Raw genomic sequence first — 13305 nt, forward strand, 5'->3', positions numbered from 1 at the left:
GTGATACGTCTTGAAATGGGAGCATTTGTAGACATCCAAATTTTTAGTCAAATAAATTATCATTAAATTGGTCTTCAAAAAAAATGTGACTCTCCGATTTGATAAAATTTGGGATCAGCACATGATTGGTTCTACATATATTTGACATGTGACATATGTTAAAAAAGTTGACATGTAGCCAAATTTAGAAGACTATAAAATTTAGTATTTCAAATAAAATTAAATATTCCATATTATTGTCAAAAGAGAATAAAAAAAATTTAAATAAATACTCTCTTATTGACATTTTAAAAAAAATGAAACAAATATTCTTTTTGAAGTCAAAAGAGAATTAAGAAAAAAGTAATAATAATAATAATAATAATAATAATAATAATAATAAAACAAATATTTTCTTCTTAACAAATTTCCTTAAATGGTGAAGACAAGTTGCTAAAATCAATCAACTACAAATTAGGGAATTTCAAAATTTGATTCTCCATTTTCACCTAGGGTAACTTCCTTCAACGGAGGAAATTTTTCGTATCAGTAAAAAAACTACTTTATAGGGAAAAAATGTTTCACAAAAAAAAAGGGTTTTGCAAAAATCTCCTAACAAATCCAAGAAATAATAGAAGTTCTATACACGCGATCTTCACTATCAGTAAATTTATTCGAGAATAAGTTACGTGTGGTCTTCGATTGATTTTTGAAATTATAAAAATATCATCATCATCTTTTAAATTATGATCAAAGTAAAAAAAAATGAAAGGATATATTCTTTAATAAAAAATATTACTAAGATTGAATCCTACAATTTTTAATTTTAATAAAATATTTTATTCGTAATATATTTCTATTATTTTACTTACATGGTAGAACTTAATGGTCTCCAACGGGCGGGCCGGGCCGGGCCGGGCCATGCTAAAATGCTTGGCCCGCGGCCCGGCCTATGAGCCCGCGGGCTGGCGGGCCGACGGGCTTTTTGTAGTTTTTTTTAAAAGGGGCGGGCCTACGGTCCGGGCCGGGTTGGGCCTGACGGGCTTGGGCCGGGCCGGGCCTAAAGTGGGCCGCGGGCCGCGGGCTTTTTGGAGACCCTTAGTAGAACTTTTATGAAATTTGTGAGTATTGACATATTTTAAAATTGTTGTTGGAAATTGGAAACTGAAGATCGGACAAAAATGGAAGGGTAGGACTGAACAATGAACATATACAAGTTGTGGTGGGGCCCATGATATTAGAGTGGGAAGGAGGACACGCGAACGCATGTCGACATTTCGGAGCAAGTACCACGTGCGTCGCATGCCCACAGTACGTACCACGTGCCCTCATTCTCTAGCTCCATAAAAACCAGGAATCGCCACCACAACCGTCCTCGATTCCTCTTTTAAGTTCCTCCACCGGAGTTCGATTGCCGAGGAGCCTCGCCCGAATCTATTTCGTCGGTCTCCGGAGAATTGTGGTCGTTAGGGGTTTGGAAGAGATCGAATTGCAGAGCTGAAATTGAAGAAGATTTGAAGAGGAATTTTGCAGTGTGGATGGGGAAGAAGAGGAAGTCGGTGGCGACGAGCCTGGACGAGGTCGATCGAACCATGTACGCCACCTTTTGTAGCGCCGCGAACTCGCTTTCGCAGCTCTATACGCAGACCATGAACCAGCAAAAGCTCTCCTTTCAAGCCGGTGAACGCCATGGACTTGTACGGCCCTCTCTCTATTTATTTTTCAATTTCATGAATTTATTTTTTTCTTTTCCAATTAACTTTTTTTTTTTGAAAAAAAGTTGTGTCTTTGATTGTGATTTCGGATGAAGGTTGCGTTTTCTTATGTTAATTATGTGGATAATGTTTAGATGCGTTTATATTATTAAATTATTTATATGCTTGGTCGTTTGGTATTGGATTAATGTTCTTTCAGCTAGTTTGTTTGTAATATTGGTCTAGTGCTTAATAGAAATTGATGAATTGGTGAATAGATAGTTAATTTTTTTTGTTAAATGGTTTAGTATATTTTGTTTTGAGAGACGACGTTTGATTCTCTATTGCACGTTTTCATTCACTAGTATGAGATATTGTGGGTTTTGGAATTATGTAATGAAATGAGAGGATGTGAGGTAGGCAGACTAAGAAATAGCGATGATATAATAGCTTTTAGGGGGTATGGGGAGATTGAGGGTATATTGTGTTACTGAGGAGTTGATGGCTGTATTGCAATGTAGAGATGGAAAACTTTTGAAGGTGGAAAAGCATATGGTTGTCTACCTTAGAAGTTTGGGCAAGAATATTGTTCTTTCCTCATTTGGGGATACTAGGAGTGTTGTTTTTTTGAGGTGGAAGTTGTGCCTCTGTTAGCTTGTGACTGCTGAGGGGAGAGTAATGCAAGTTCAAAACTTGGCTTCTGAAGAGATAGAATCGGTAGAAGTATTTTGCAGTGTCAAACCCTACTTATAAATATATTGGTTGCTTGAGTGATGGTGCTTTTCAGTTGCTTGAGTGATGGTGCTTTTCAGAAGAAGGGTGATTTTATGGACGTGAGTATGTTGTATGTGCTTTTTGCAAGTGTCTTAAACGGTTCAAGGAGGACAGCATAGGATTGAATCTTTTAACAGATGATCAGCAGTTGGATATATAGGCAGTAGTTGGCTGTATACAAATATGTTGGATCAGGAAGTCCAATTACGTGGAACTAGAAATCTTGCTTTTGGTGTGGAATTCTTTTTTTGTGAGTTACAGGTTAGTGGAATTTAGATTCAACTGAAAATCCTTTGGTTAATAAAGAAGCCAGACAAAAAAGTTGCAATTGGAGCCACCAATTATTGTTCCAAGGCTCCAACTCTATGCAATTTAGAATAACCTTTATTGTTTCTTTATATTTTACTTGATGAGTGCAGGACATTGTAGTGGAGACATAAAGTTGCATGTTTCACAGTACCAGCTCCTGGCATCATCCAAGAATGATACAGGACAGATTGATGGAGCTACGGAGCCCTGATATGGGATGAGATCTCATTGGGGTGGTTCTTGTCTGAATCTTGTGAGATTCCACTGATATGTATCATCAGTATCAGTTTTAATATGCTCATATATATCTATGTGTGGAGTGACGATATGGGATGTGTGGAGTGACAATATGGGATGCGATCTTGTTGAACAACCAATTTTCTTAAAAGCTTAAGCTTGTAGGATTTGGGTCTACAATGTATATTATGCACTTTAACACCCTCCCTCATGTGTAACCTCCATTTTTGGCCTTACACGTGGGCTTAATAAATTAAGCAAATAAACATGCAATGATAAGGTTCGAACACTTGACCTCCCACCAAACAAGGCTCCGAATACCATGTTGAACAATCAATTTCCTAAAACCTTATCCTTGTAGGATTTGGGCCGACCATGTATATCATGCACTTTAACCGATCTCATCAAGATGTGTTCTTGCCTGAATCATGTGACATTGCACTGATATATATATTATATATTATGTGAGGCCTTGGTTAATTTGTGTTGTTTCTTTACAAAAGAAGAGGAGTGGTTATGGTTCAAAACTGTTTAGAGTTGGATTTGAAGGGTGTTCTTGTGAGGGCTTTCAGTATGGAAGATGAAGGGGTCAGGAGAGAATGAAGGAGGCAGAGTGGAGGAATGAAGGAAGGAGGGAGGAAGAGCCTTTTGTAGTTTTAATATTGATACCATCCATGGTTGGTGAACAGTATTTAATGGTTAGCAATTAACTTGATGTAGATTTCACCTTGATATTGTTTCTGGGGTGGTCCTGGGCTATACTGACTTACTGGGAAAAGGGTACTTAGGCTTGAGAGATAAAGAAGAACTTACGTAGAGACTTGATGCCTAGTAAAAATTTTGATGAGTGTTTATTGTTATGAGGCAGAAGAAAGAAGAATAGGAATTTAGTTGCTGTTATAAATGAGATGAAAATGTAGAACTAAAACATGTAAAGATAAAAAAACAGAAAGACTAGAAAAAAGACTTGCACAAAAGTTCAAATGTAATCAAAAATGAAAAAATAAAATAAAATTCTGTAATGTAAAATGATTGTAAAATTACTCTCTATATTAGTGTATCAATAAAATGAATGCTGGAAACAGAGGGATTTAGATGGCAGAATCAGATTGCAACTAACCAGGAAATAAGAGATGAAGAAAATATTGAGAATTTGCCCTTGTTTCTTACGAGGATGTGATTGAAAGGTATCAGCTGATGCCTGAATAGCATCTATTTCTAGACCATGTCTTGCTTAGGAAAGGTTTTACTGCTAGTGGAGATCATGGATTTAGGGTTGTTATCCTATTGAAGCCCTCCATGGTCTTTGCCAGGGGGATCCACTTCTTTCTTTTCACAATCATTGTGGACATATTGACTAAAATGATGCTGAGGGGTGCATTTTTTTAAAGTTATGGTCTTGGTCATTGACACGGAGGGTCCCAAGGCACATTGGTCTCAGTGTCTAGAATCGGTATCAAGGCGATATGCAAAATATGGTAATTAAAAAGTTCAAAAAATTTTAAAAATATTATAGAATTTATTAGAAAAATAAATACAATTAAATAAGTTTAAATCATTAAATTTAGATCACATTATTAAATCCTACAATATCATTAAATCCACATTTAAAGTATATGGGAATACCACGCCATTAGCATATGAAATAATACACCATCATTATATAAAATAATATACTACCAAATCTGATTCAAGTCATACCACACCATTAACATATAAAATAATACACCATTGATGGTATCATTATCATATAAAATAGCACATCACTATTCAATTCATACTACACATATAATATAATAAACTATTACTATATAAAATAATACTTTACCAATTACCAAACCTGCTTCACATTCCCAATTCCCAAACACCACCAAGGACACACCCATGAAGACTAGAAGCAAAGTGAGGAGAAGGGCACACCTAGTCAACCACACTACAGAGACCGCACAAACCAAATGCAAAGAGAAAGGAGAGAGCAACATGCAATGATCACTGACCTTGTCATCGGTGGAGGAATTTGATGTCTCTCATCATAGTGACATCCAGGCACCAAAGACCTACAGTCCATCTGTCAGTCATTATGAGGTTACTGATGAAATGCCCTCAACCTGATAGAATTTGGTCCCCGGTTGAATAGATCATTAGATTTCTTCTTTCTTTGTCTTTGTCTCACAAGTCTTGAAGTTTTTCTTTCTGAGAGAATCTTTGATTTTCAGAGTTTTCTCTGTTTTGGGTTATATATATATCTATATATATATATATATATATATATATATATATATATATGAAAGTAATGAAAATGATTTCTCGTTTCAACTTGGGAATATCCCAGTGACTCAGATAATTTAACTGATTCAACTCAGAATCAATTGAGTCAATCAAGATTAACTGATTCATGGCTGAGTCTATGTTTAGGATGGTATCAATATTCGACTCATTGTGGAAAGGGTTGAGGTAGATACGATTCGGCTGAGTCATACCGGACTCAACCCATACTTTGAACGCTAGAGGGGTGAGAACTAGGTTTTCTCAAGGGCTTAGAAGCTGAGAGAGACAGTATATGAAGAGTTCCACCTTTAGTTTGTAGAGGTTACCTTCTTATTCTTTGGTTGAATTTGCTAGTTTGATTGGATAATGTCAGAATGGATTCTCTGTCTTTAGATTTTTTAAGAGTTCACTCTGCATTTCATGTTTAAACTTCATGTTGTCATGAGTCTGGTGACTCTTGATAGCATTGGGGGTGAGAAATTACTGCAAAGATGTGTGCTGAATAAGGATTATCTAGTGTTGTTTCACTCCTTCAACTTCTTGTAATGGAAAATTCATACCTCATCTCTACTCAAGCAATGAAACAAAACCTTAGCCACAAGTACTGGTTGAGTTGGAGATCAGCTCAACTTGACTCAACCTCTGACTCAGGTTTCCCCAATCTGAGCTCATTTTTTTGAGCTTTGGTTGATTGGGTTAGACTTGGATTGCTTGGGTTTGAATCAGTTTGGGTTAGATTGTGGATGAAATCTAATTAGGATAAGAGATCAATACAAAGATTTAAAGGGAGAAAATGGAGAAAAAATCAGACTAAGTTAGATTAACAAGAAGCAGCTTAATCAATGGTTGGAAAAAAGAAAGAGAAAAATAAAATAAAATTTCAGCAACAAAAAGACCTTAAAAAAATGGTAAATCTAATGTCTCACTTGCAAGAGGGGGGGAACCCTACATCTCAAAGTTGCAAGAAATGTGTGAAATCTCAGAGAGAAGCATTTTGTAGGTGGAAAAGTCAAAGAGAGAGAAGAGTATGGGGACTGTTGTTTCTTCAAAAACTAATGTCAATCAATTATTTATTTATTTTTTATTTTTTATTTTTAAAAGAAAGGTTTTGTTTACATGAATATCAGAAGAAGTGAATAGCATGGGTGGGTTTTGGTGACAAGAGCTTGACATGGGTGGGTTTCACTGGCTAGAGAATGAGAGGGAAGATGTTGGGGTACCTTTTGGAAGTTTCCTATTGGTAAATAACCTTTTTAAGAAGTGATGATAAATATAGTAATTTAATAAATGGATAAACTAGGTCAGGCTTGATTCCCCTTGCTCTTTTCTCAGGGCCAAACCAAATGGAGGTCAGATGGTTATTTTTCAATCACAACCTTGCCTGACCTATAAAATGCCACCCAAATCTGGATATTTTTCTTTTACCATTCAGCTTTGAAGTACATTTCCTCTGCTAGGTCGTTGGGATCAACGTTTTTCCATAGCAGTGGCTGGCTTTATTGACACCGGGAATTTCTCAATTTTATGTCCTTCATTTCTTGGCTAGTGTTTAAATTATTTCTCTAAACAATGGTTATCTAGTTTGGCAACTTAACCTGATAATTACTTTGCATGTGCAAATCATCATTGAATTTTCAATGGGGCTTGCAGCTGTCGACTTACACATCTCTAATAGATATTTGGCTTTATCTGCTTATTGCTGGTCTGATTTCTATGTTATCCTTTTAGTTTGGAATGTTTCTTGACATTTCACTGACATAGTCTTATTGCCTTATATTGCAGGAAAAGCTTTATCAATGGATTTTGAGGCAACAAGAGGGAGGTTCAAGAGTGACAACAGTTGATGTACTCAGTTATCTGCAGGTTTCCAATTCTTGCCCATTTCTGTTACTGATTCTTTTGTTATTATTGCTTTTAGCTTATGAGATTGTGAGGATACAGGCAAGCTAATACACACATGCCAATATAGATTTTACAAATATCTGGTTGGAACATGAGTGTATTAAAATGGACAGTTTGCCTCAATAATTAAGAAATCATGGTAAGTAGTGACCTTAGCATTATAAATGCACATATCAATATGGACGAGTAGGCTACTAAATATGACAAATGTACACATTGCCTATGTTTTTCAGAAATCGTCATAAGTAGTGTGCTCTTGGAGTCTTGGTATAAAATCTCTCTCTGGCAATACTTCCTAATGTGTAAAAAACTTAGTTTTACACAGATCTATTGGAACTAGAAAATAATCCTTTTTGCTTTGATAGGCAAAACAAAGACATTATTAACAGTGCCTAATGAAGGAACTAGAAAGATAATCCTTGTTGTAAGCGCCAATTTGATCATGACTGTGCCTTAATTTTACATGATGGATTTTGCACCCTTCATTTTGTTTCTCTTTTATATTTTTTGTTTTTCATGTTTTCATTGCACTCATGATTTCATAGTTTGACCTTAAAATTGAGTGTGGTTTCAATTCATTGCACCTTTTAGTTTCTTGCCATGTATTATTTAGAATATTATGGCTAAACCATTTTTAATAAAAGTCACACCAACCTATCCCATACATGCTTCTAAATGTTATGATCATGATTGGTTAGGGAAGATATTGTATATGAAAGATATATGGGTTCTGGCTTTAATAACCCGCCTCATGCACAACCTGCTTTGAATTTTCTTGTTGAGCTCAATAAACTGAGGGAAATAAGATCAATGATGTTCATGACTTTCAGTAAATCAAGGCTCTAATACCACATTAACTTACCTATTGACCTAAAAGCTTGAGCTGTTAGGTAAGTGGTACAACAATGTATATCAAACTTATTTGATCTCTATCCTTCACAGAATTAATAATGTAGTTTTACCTTTCTAATTTGGAAAGGAAGATTGTTTGTCTCTAATGGGCTAGTTAATGTTGATTCATGATTAGGGGTCAATAAGAACTTTGGTGTCCTTTATAGTTAGCAAGCTGCAGTCATTAAAACTCTAGATTTAATCATGATTTGAAAACAATGAGAGATTTGAAAGAGGGAGCATGTGGAAATGAAAGAGGGTGTATTTCTAATTTGTCATTTGATTGGAAAACAATTAGAGATTTTTCACCGAAATCACACAATAACTTCAGTTGAGGATTTCTAGCTTGTTAGGTTGCAAAAACTCACTGATATTTTCCCAATTTTCGGTGAGTGTTTTTTATGGTGGTAGATTTAGATTTTTGCAGTGGTATTTTGAAAATCAAAAGGTTCTCCATCTCCTTTGTAGAATGAACTGGACTATTGTGGAGAGGAGCCACCAATGTCCCCTCGAGCACCAATCGCTTATCAGCATGCCCAACAAATAATGCACCTCCCAAGTTCAGGCTTCCTGGTCTCCTCAGGTTCATCTGCCCACACAAATGCAGGGCAGGGGCCTCGGCCAGAGCACTGTGATCAGCAGCCAAAGAATTCAGTATTTTCAAATGCTCTGTCAAGCCCTGTTCGTCGCAGCCTTCAAAACTATCACTTTCCTCAGGGAGGCTACTGCCCAAATGGTAGTGCACCATTAGGAAACGGAGTCCGTAACGTTGAGACCAATTTCAGCCATCACCAAAACAGAGATTCTAATCCTCCCAGCTCCAATGACTCCTCTATGGACATGCATGCAGATAGCCCAGGTCATGAATCTACTTACTGAAAATGCCGAAATAGCCATCTCAGAAGCTGCTTGTTATGTGCAGGTCAGAAGTTTGCAATTCTCTTACTATAGTGTTCACTAAAATTTCTACAAGGTAACAGAACATGGAAATGGTACTTCATACAAGAATAAACACAAGATGCTGGTGACTTGTTCGAAGTGTGGGAAACCAAAGTAGGCGGGTGGCGTGTGTTCTCATGGGGCAGAATGCAATGTGACGAAGCACCAAAGCAGTCGGCTGAACCCTGTTGTTCTATTGAATTTTATTAGTCTCTTTAGGTGTTTTATGTAAAGCATTTATTTCAGATAGATTCTGAAACCTCTGGATTGGTTTGATACACTTTGCTAACATCATCCTGTTTCTTCCTGTTGTGTTATTATTATCTCTGTAAATCTGTAATTCTGTATACTTGCAGTGTATACTAGATTGTGGATTCCAGTTGATATATTAGTTTCGAGTTTCGACCCAGAAAACGTGCTTATTAGCATGGAAACCTCAGTAGTAAGTGAGATTCGGATGTCTTTTCTTCAGCAAGGCAAGTATCCAACTGGACCCATTATTGACTTTTCTCTTCATCTTCTACATTCTGTATTGGATATGAATGGCGGATATGAAAGAAAGTCGAGTCATCAATCTGTCTTATAGCATTTCTGGAGGGGCCCTCTTCTTTGCCCTATTGTGTCCAGGGGGAATGCCCTAGGGATGGTGAGGACAATGCAGAATTCTGCCCTTCACTCACCAACCCAAGGTCTCTATGATTGTGGCTCTCCTCTTGAGGAGCGTGTTGCTGAGGGTTCATTGTCCTCATGCAAGCATGTCTACTAATTCATTTTGGCTTTGGAAGTCTTAGGATTTGACACTAGATAGAACTTTGGCAGGTCTAATACAAACCATCTATCATTTTAGTTATAATTGTCCTCTAGTTAATGCTCCTTATATGCCTCTTGTGAAAGTTATGATCACTCTGGAAGATATTTGTCCTTTCATGATACACAAAAGATGATGACATTTTTGTCCAATTCAGGGCTTCGGCTTTTGGTTTTGGTCTCGGTCTCCTCAGCAGAGATTCCTCATTTCCTGAAATAAAGATGCAGTAGAAAAAACTCCTTTTCTTTTCTGGGTGCAACAACATTCCACCTTTGATGTTATTCCAATTAGTTACTGTGACACCCTGAACCTAGATGTCAAGGGCATCATGGTCATTTCACCTATTAGAATCTAAATAATCAATTTTATAGCCGATTTCTTCTCTAAGGGTGAGTTTGATAACTCACCGAGGAAAAATAATTCAATAAGAAGGATCAAATATGTAGGCACGTTAATTAAAATAAAACACTTTCAATTTAAAAATAGAACCAAATAAAACACTTTCATACTCAATTCATATTTAAAAATATTTTAGCCGACGTTTATGGGATAAAATTATCTCACCTATCTTTTTTTAAAAAAAATAAAAATAAAATATATAAATATCCCTAAATTTAAGGTAGTCTTTTTAAATTTTCAAAATACATAAATATCCCTAAAATCAAGATAGCTCTTTTAAATTTTCAAAATACATTTTTTTAACTCAATTCCAACAAAAGTGAAAAAAAAAGTGTTCCGGACCATTGTGTGACACCCCGAATATTTTCATGAGTGTCACCATACTTGACTATAGGAGGTCGGCTAGGTTACCATCATCTGCAGAACCACCATGGCCTACCACCTTACATCGACAACATAAGAAAGAATCAACCCACAAAAGAGCAAAGGATGAACGCCCCTGATCATTCCCGGACTTTCACATCACGTCGGTGTGATCTTACAATGGTATACCAGACAATAAACATGGGGTCCAACCCCTTCAAGCCCATATGCGCCACTCTTATCATTGGCTTGAAATGAAATGAAAACTGCATCTCACCTACCCACAATTGCCCTCACGATTTGTTTCTTCACCAAGGAATCCCATGCAACTTGGCCATAGCTAGAGCCTTAGTCCTTTTTGAAGGTCTCAGAGAATGATTGATGTTTTTCTTTCTTTCTTTTCCCTCTCATTCATAGCTAGACTCCTACTCTTAAAAACTCCCTTGTAGATGAAAAAAGGGCATTCTAGCTTACATGACCATGACCCCACAGCCCATCCCTTTGCCAAAATTCATACCAAGTTCACTTGACAAAACTCATTTTGTGGGCTTATAGTAAGATAGAAGATAAGCCAGTCCTGCCCAACTTTTTTGACCATTCCCAATCATTGATCCAACAGGCTTTCACTTAATTAAACCTTCAAACAACCTTCATCTATATTTCCAAGATGGCATTAAGAAAGGCACAAAATTCCCATGCTTAGGCCATATATTATGCCTACGATTAATGCGATAGTGTCATACCATACCTTTCAATCGCGCCAAAAGCATGCCTTCTTAATGAATTTAATCATGTTTTGGCTTCACATATCGAACAAAAGGCGTATAATTGAGATATGATGGATGTTAACGGCTTTTCTAATCGGCAATTGGGTCACACTCTATCACCTAATTGTTAATTTAGGTGTCACAAGAAGGAGAAAGTGAAATGGAAGTTGATCACTCTTGATTCAGATCTGAAACAATTGAAAAAATGATTACAATAAACCTATAGCTTTCACAAAAACCTTTCTTTTCCTTTAATTTGCTTTTGAACTTTACACCCTGTGGACCATAGCCACAACTTTAGCTGCACCATGGATGAACAATGTTGGAAAAGTGAGAATGGGGGAGAAGGAAAAGGAAAGATATGGGGTATAAACAAAGTACCCAAATCAAATAAAATAGATAAAAGAACAAAGAATTTTCTCCCCTTTCCTTCTAAAGTAAAGTCCATTTAGTGGTTCTGATCTTCATGAATACAATAGAGTTGGACCAATAGGATGCAGAAAACAATATTTAAACTCATGTCAATTGAGTATAGATATCATTTGCTTCCACAAAAGCTAACATTGGAGCTATACCATCATTCTATGGCCTAATGATACTGACCCACATAGTCCATATTGTGCAAAATGGGGCATACAAAATTTGCATAACCTGCTACACACATGATTAAAGGCTATGAAGCACAAGATATTGATATGATTTTTAATAGGGACATATGAGGATCATAAGCAAAATGGCAATCATCTTATCTTTCTTTTCTGCTTAGTCTTTTGGTGGTCATCTTTCTTTGCATGACATGAAATAGGGTACCAAAAAATGATTGCCTCACGCCTTGGTATCTAGTCATTTGGACAATGTAACTTTGTCTTAGAATTTATAAACAAAGGAAATATCATTGCCTAAGTGTGGGTTTTGCCCTATAGTCTCTGCACTGAGACTTTATGCATATTCCTACTCTAAAAAGTGGCATTATGTATTCATTCAATTTTAACTCCATCCCATTAAAGTTTTGGTCAGCCTAACTAATGTGATGAACATTTTTGTGATTAATGCTTTAAGAGACTTGAATGGAGTGGCACCCAAGAGTGGTTTGAATGGTATGGTGCTCATGCCCTTGAGGGCCTAAAAGTGGCACAATGAGTACAAAGCCAAAGCCAAAACCAAGACACCCCATGTGTTGGTGAGCACAAGAAGGCCTTTGAGGGCCTCAAACTGTCCTCACTCTATGCATTTTGTATTTTTTTTTTATATTATTTTATGGACACTTCAAAATGCCAAAAATTTACATGATTGAATTTGTATAAAAACCAATATATTTACAACGAGTTTGAAAGTATTAAAATATCTAAATTCTTACTTATTAGGGTCTACTTATAATACCATATGACGTTATTTTAGTCGGTGCAAAAAAACATCATCATTTAATCGATGTTATATATATATTTTCAAAATTCATTATTTATATTTTAGTCTCATTTATTTGTACTCGCATATTTTAATTTAATTCACTTATATTTTCATTCAAATGTGTCATTATGCATATTTAATTGTTCAAATCTAGAGTTGTATCACCAAATGTCTACTGTCATGACAAAAAAAAAAAAAAATATTTTCTCTATTGGGCCCAAACAGGAGAGAATTCAAATGGCGTAAAAAATAGGTCAACCTAATTTTTTAATTTTTGTTTTTGAGATGAGAGTTCACTGACTTGGATGTGTTCCATAGCTTTCAGGTGTCAGTCACATTTCCCTTTCATAGGAAAGAAGCACACCCATGGCTGCTTTGGAACTTGGAAGCCACACCCACAAGCCACCATTTACTGTGCTCCATTACTTCTGTAGCTCTATCTGCAGGGATCTGTTTGGATAAAAGGAAAAAATAAAAAGGAAAAAGAAAAACTCATTCTTCGTATAAGCTTGTGATGAAAAGGCTCCCCTCTCCCACTCCCCCTCCCACATAGGTCAACTTCTCAAGT

General features: G+C 36.3%; 1 protein-coding gene across 1 annotated transcript; it reads left to right on the top strand.

The window, feature by feature from the left end:
* Positions 1-1145: 1145 nt before the first annotated feature.
* Positions 1146-9427, top strand: LOC100854952 (uncharacterized). The gene is made up of 3 exons (XM_003634478.4): positions 1146-1676; positions 7044-7124; positions 8523-9427. Exons 1-3 carry the CDS (start codon positions 1518-1520, stop codon positions 8931-8933), a joined length of 651 nt encoding a protein of 216 aa, XP_003634526.1. The 5' UTR covers positions 1146-1517; the 3' UTR covers positions 8934-9427.
* Positions 9428-13305: the final 3878 nt, after the last annotated feature.

This window comes from Vitis vinifera, chromosome 18 (assembly GCF_030704535.1).
Source record: "Vitis vinifera cultivar Pinot Noir 40024 chromosome 18, ASM3070453v1".
Taxonomy (NCBI): domain Eukaryota; kingdom Viridiplantae; phylum Streptophyta; class Magnoliopsida; order Vitales; family Vitaceae; genus Vitis; species Vitis vinifera.